Source organism: Diprion similis, chromosome 1, assembly GCF_021155765.1.
Source record: "Diprion similis isolate iyDipSimi1 chromosome 1, iyDipSimi1.1, whole genome shotgun sequence".
Classification (NCBI taxonomy): Eukaryota; Metazoa; Arthropoda; class Insecta; order Hymenoptera; family Diprionidae; genus Diprion; species Diprion similis.
This window is the reverse complement of record NC_060105.1, coordinates 11,636,095-11,642,094: the sequence shown is the minus strand read 5'-3', so window position 1 is coordinate 11,642,094 and position 6,000 is coordinate 11,636,095. Positions and strand designations below refer to the sequence as shown.

The 6,000-nt window shown below is 33.6% G+C and overlaps 1 protein-coding gene across 1 annotated transcript in view; it reads right to left on the bottom strand.

Moving 5' to 3' along the window:
- Positions 1-424: 424 nt before the first annotated feature.
- Positions 425-6,000, bottom strand: part of LOC124410639 (prolyl 4-hydroxylase subunit alpha-2) — a 146,863-nt gene continuing 141,287 nt past the window's right edge. Inside the window, exons 4-10 of the mRNA XM_046889156.1 lie at positions 5,658-5,825; positions 5,045-5,217; positions 3,308-3,574; positions 2,881-3,105; positions 2,532-2,597; positions 2,215-2,380; positions 425-1,775 (exon numbers count right to left, since the gene is read on the bottom strand). Of these exons, the coding sequence (XP_046745112.1) occupies positions 1,681-1,775; positions 2,215-2,380; positions 2,532-2,597; positions 2,881-3,105; positions 3,308-3,574; positions 5,045-5,217; positions 5,658-5,825 (1,160 nt within the window). The 3' untranslated portion in view covers positions 425-1,680. The remainder of the gene's footprint in view (positions 1,776-2,214; positions 2,381-2,531; positions 2,598-2,880; positions 3,106-3,307; positions 3,575-5,044; positions 5,218-5,657; positions 5,826-6,000) is intronic.

The window sequence follows — 6,000 nt, the reverse complement described above, 5'->3', positions numbered from 1 at the left end:
TAATCTTAGTCAAATTTGTTTGTGTTGCATCAAAATCTTCACTCATATGATCCATGAACCTCTATTATGTTAGAGAAATGAATGAAAACACAACTCAACTACCAGTTGGCATTGTGATTTTTGAAAATGTTTATTTGTTATTATACAATATTGCGAAAATGAGTTAATCAATATTAATAAGGATGATATCATGATCTCAATTATTTAAACCGATATTACGCATCATATCATATCGCAGCATATTTTTGAACAACATTAATAATATACTAAACTGCAATATTTATACTTATGTGTATAATGTAATGCATATATAATAATACATGTATAATATCGATTGTAATTTATTATAAATTGATTTACATTTTAAAATATGCTTATGCGACCATTATCTAGTGTAATATTCAGCCATACAATATTATTCATATTGCATTTGTAAGTGTGTAAGTTTTCTTGACTGTCATTCGTTTAAAGATAACAATGTGTTAGCAAATTTTTGCAAAGTCTTATACCTTCAGTTTCATTTCATAAATTCTCAGTCGCGTAATTCTTATAACTGCTTTATATTCAGTTTCGCATAGGATCTGCTGCTATCTTTCTTTCACATTTCTGCTTTTAATTGATCATATTTTTCCTTACTGAGATAAATATTCATCCCATGCTATTGAGAAATGTATTACATAATTAAGTTAACTAATGCACCAGTAATGATCACCGGTTTGTATAATTTCGCATATGGAACAAAGTTTACTTTCTAAGTCAAGAAATACTGCTGTGTGCAATTATTTCGAGTAATGTATTTAACTGCGGCATCTAGCCGCCCAGTACGAAACTCTATGCCATTTGTAATAGTGGCCGCTAAGTGTTATAACAAAGTATGTTGCTTAGGTAGTTGATCGTAGTAAGATAGTTAAATAAACTATCAAATGGTTGTAAAAGAATGTCAGGAGAACCAAATTTTGGAATGGTTCAGTTCTGACCAATTTCGATTGGTGATTATAATTTTAAATATTTTAGGTTTGAGCCCATATGCAGTTATTTTTGCCACACACTGCCAATAACGATGGCACAACAAGTTGTACTTGTTAATTAGTATAATTTCTAATAAATTGCTAGTAATTATACTATATATAATATCATCTAATAATATCAATATAAAACCCTTCTTAATTTTATGAAATGGTAAATAACAGTTTATCACTCCCCCCCGATAAATGCAAAGTGCAGACTCGTTATGCGTTAATCAAGAGCTAAAAAATGAAAACTAATTCTGCAAGAGGGCGCAGCTAATGTATTTAATATACTTAACCATAAAGAATGAGAAATCGATAAGACCATTAAAAGGATAAAAGACAGCGTCCTTTGTGCCAAGGCAGCTTTGGCGCGTCCAACGTTTCTCCACCATATGGATTATAAGTATGATCTAGAACCTACTCGTAAATTACCTGTATCATTGAAACATTTGATCTCATTTTCACAGTAATCAAGAATCCCTCATTACGCGGTATGTAGACGTTGTTATTTTGAAAGACTGATTTATATTTTAACTCTAATTGTCTCAGCGTTTGGTTAAAATCTGCTGACGAATACCTGGCAGTTTGGTTAAGCGTCAAGGACTTTCTCATATGTCGATATTTACACCAAGAAATAACAAGGTGTACGCCATGAGTTAGTTGTGAGCATTTAGTAGAGCCCGCTATCAGGATCTGGTGTCTGATTCTCCAAGTTACAGGGGTGTAGGAATTCTTGTCCTCTCTCGTGAAGCCATTTATTTGCCACTGAAATTAAGACACATACGTAAAGAAAGTCGATATAATCTTTTTTCAAGGCTGATAATAAAATTAACTGAAATTGTGCAGTCTGATTCTGATCTCTCTCTATGTTCAAATGAACAATGGTACTTTGAGGAACAATTTTTATTTTTTATCATTTTCTTACATTCAAAACCTACATTTAATACTCATTACAGCTGTTTCTACTTTCATCAAATTGCTGTTTTCCATGGATAATGAATATATGTATATATTGTATCTTTCAGGTTGAAATAAGTTCTGAGACTACTATTTTCATATTTTGGTTCGAACAGTACCTCTTTTAGATGATTACAATTATTTTGCTACTTTGGGCTTATGAATTGTCCACTTCACGCTTTTGGAATATGTCTCAACGGCTTTAATTATTTTTGAAAGCTTAATTTTCCTCGGGACAGACACTCACCCCACTTAGAGCCGGTCAAAACTGGACATGCAGCGTGTCTTGTTCTGTAATCTCCTTCGCCATTTGGCTTCAAGTTGAACCAAAATGCAGCGCTACCCTTTCGTGGCCAAAGAGCAAGGTTGATTTTTGTGAAAACAGTACCACCACCTTGTTCCACATCGCTCATCTGAAACGTGTAAATATCTAATAACAATCTGTAATCATCGAAGATATACTGGTAATAAAGTTAACAAGTTCTACTGGTTTGCCGATTAAGTCTCTTAACGTCGACCTTAACTATATTAAAGGTAGAATAAAGTAAACTCAAATTAACTCACATAGTAAAGGACCGTTGCGATGCGATTTCCAGTTCCAAGGCTTTTAAAAGCATTTTTTTCTTCTCGCTTCGGATGTGATATAAAAAAGTTTTTTGTTAATAGCGCTTCATGATTTCAGGAGTAGTGAAATACTCAAGTTTTTAACAAATCGGGCATATGTACAATTATACACAGAACAGTCCAAAATTGGGTAGATATGAATATTATTTTGCATTCATAAATAAGTATTCCTTCCAATTGTTAGAACTCTACGCTATATGTACGAGACTTTCATTATATTTTCATACATTTTGTAATTAGAAAATGCATGAAAAAGGTGCAGTGGCTAAAGAAAAAAGATCTTATTCACCCTTGCAAAGTCAAAGTGGGGCTCGTAATGTCCACCAATTCCATAATTGACTACTTGCAGCTCTTCGGCAGTATCGACAGTCAAGCTTGTCAGGTCTTCCACTCGCCTACTGACAGCCTTCACGTGTGGATGTTCATGTTCCTGGAGCCAGGCACTTTTGCTGATACGATAATGCGCAATTTCAACTTCACCAGTTTTGTAGTTTTGGACAGTTGCTCTTTTGAACTAAAAAACAAAAGTGATGTTATATGATGTATGTCTATTTCTCATCAACGGATTTAAACCACATTAACTGGAATTCTATTCCAGGCTATGCCTCGATTAATTGTAATTATGACAATTTTCGATATAGGTGGAATTTTGTTCATTATATTTATCACACATTGTTATAATTACAATTAATAGATGCACAATCTGCAACACTTACTCTTGGCTGAGCCATCCTCTTCACAGTGTCAATTTCTTCGTCATAGATTACATCGTGGTATATCACGATTCTAGGATCCAAGTAAGCTTCTTCTTCCTTAAATGGTGCAATCTTGAGGAAGGGGATTCCTCGCTCCACGTAACGACATTTCAAATTTTTCTGGACGTCCGCTGGTAGCGTCACCTCTCCACGACACAGCATTTCATACCGCTCCCTTTCCGTCAACTCTTCCCAAGTTTTGATCTTCTTCTCAGCTACAGTGAAAGGCTGAACAGTAAATTGTAAAAGTTAAATCGGGTCTGATTTTCAGTTAGTTTCTTTTATGAACCAACACATTAAAACTCGAAAGTTACTGCCGGAAAAGAATAATATCTAATGATCAAACTTCTCTCAGCTTTGTTTTCAAATATAATTGTAAACGGAAAATACGCAGCTTCTTTAGTTAATAAAAACGTATTTCAAATGAATTATATGAATAATAATAAGAGCCTGCAGAGAAAAATTTCTTTTCACAGTAAAATCTCATTACTAGTATCACATTTCTAATCGCCGAAAACTCTGACAGCGAAAATCCTATTTATTGTATAATGGGAGTTCATTCTTCGAATTCCTTTACACTCCTAGGCATTCTTCCTGTTGCCGAATTGTGACTTGATTTGTTTTATCGTCACTAATACATAGATTTTATTAATAGATACTTAGATTTTATGATACTTTACGCCAATCGAAAATTTCTAGAGAAATCTAGAGAATTTCTGAGTAAAATATTGGACTTACACAAAAAAGTTCAATTTTCCAAAGCATCAAATTAAAGAACATCATGTCAGTAAATACTTCGTTTAGTTCATTTTAAAATTGAAAACGTGTAGTATCAAAGATTTTCGAAATATCGAAATTCTCGAAATTTTAAGCTCTTCAAAGCGACAATTCTTGCCTGTTTTCAATTGTGACCATTGCATGGGAACAAGGAAGTTACCGCGCAGCCTTGCACAAAAATTTTACCTATTACCGGGCAATCTGAAAAAAATTCTAGGAAAGAAAATTATGTGAAAAGTAATGAAAAACTTGAAACTTTTTCCAGTACCAGTTGATAATAAGACTGGTAATAAGAACTCGCAGAAAATGAAGGTAGACGTTTTCTCAAGTCTTTCCGCCAAGAGTTCGTTGATTGAATGTCAAGAACATACCGCAAACTACCGACTAATTGCTTGGATCACTTCAAAATTTTCTCGCCCACTTTGCAAAGCACCTGCTTCGCAGCATGGTTGGTAAGTAATTTCCGCGACCAAATTTATAGCCAATTACGAAAGAACATTGAAAAAATTTACGTATAAATTCTTTATTAAATTCAAGAGAAATAATGCATTTTCAGAATTCTGCAAGTCTTCAATTTTAAATCATATGTCAAGGAAATTGACTTAAAATGATGTATTTGAAATGTTTTGTGATGCAGCACATAAAATATGAGAGTTTTACGTAGAAGTGATTGAAAAAAAATTCAGACGCAATGTAAAAATGCCTTTATATAAAATGAAAGAAGAAACAAAAGAAAATAATAATAAAAGCTCGCATTTCAAAAATTATGAAAGTTACAAATTTCGATAAAAATTATTTTCGAACATATGTATACGTGCCACTTAACGATTGAAAGTAAAATATATGGGTAATTTTTCAAAATAAAACAGTACAAAAGAAGCTAAAAATTGTTACGAAGTGAAAAATGCTTCAATCATTCACCTGGTCAGCTGGAATTGCTTCTTCCTGGCCGTCTTCGCCACGCTTCCGTATTTTCTGAGTCATTTTTTTCTGCATTTCCTCTTGATAGTACGCCCGATTACCTAGAGCACGCTGATGGGTTGGCACTAATTCAAGAAGTTCGTTAGTCATGCTGAGTGCGCGGGCGACGTTTCCTAGTGGATAAAAGATAGTTTATCGTTATAAAGATTGCGCCTCGCAATAAAGTAACTAGAGACACACATGATGCATGGGATCGTGAGATGTTTGATGCATGACATGGCACTTCAGAATCGAAAATAAATGACAATCTACTTTTTCTTGTTGCAGAGGAAACTTGTATTTTACAAAATCGCTATTGTCCTTAACATTGGTTAATATTTTATGTTATGTCGTTTTGTTTTTGCTTATATATTATAGATATATACGGACATTATATAAACATTGATGAAGGAGATATTTGCTCGAGAGTTCAAAAACACAATCTGTAAAAAATCCTAGTTTTTATTCCTTCAATTATATTTTTCCCAAAGTTTTTTCTAAGTAAAACTCCTCGTTATATGTCGCTTCAAATAAAGCAAAATTACAGTTATAGAGTAAATTCCCACCGTGTTACCTTGCATGTAAGTCGAAAATGCGAGATACTCCAAAATGTCGGGTTTCGTGGTTGTAGTTCTATTGTGTTCTTCCTGGAGACGGTCCATGGCTTCCTGCATCCACAACACCGTATGGTAATAGTCGGCATTGTTGTACGACTGCCTGCCCAGTTCGAAACAATCCCCGGCTGCGAAACACGATTAAGAATTGAGTTTTCGAACACAAGTGATTGCATTTTCATTAATTTTCTGATTAAAAATTAGTCTGCTAAATTAAATGATTAACAAATCATTTTGTTATTGCAAAAACCATACCAATTCTGTGATATTTTCTGTATGACGCTGTTACAAAAAAAATAAAGA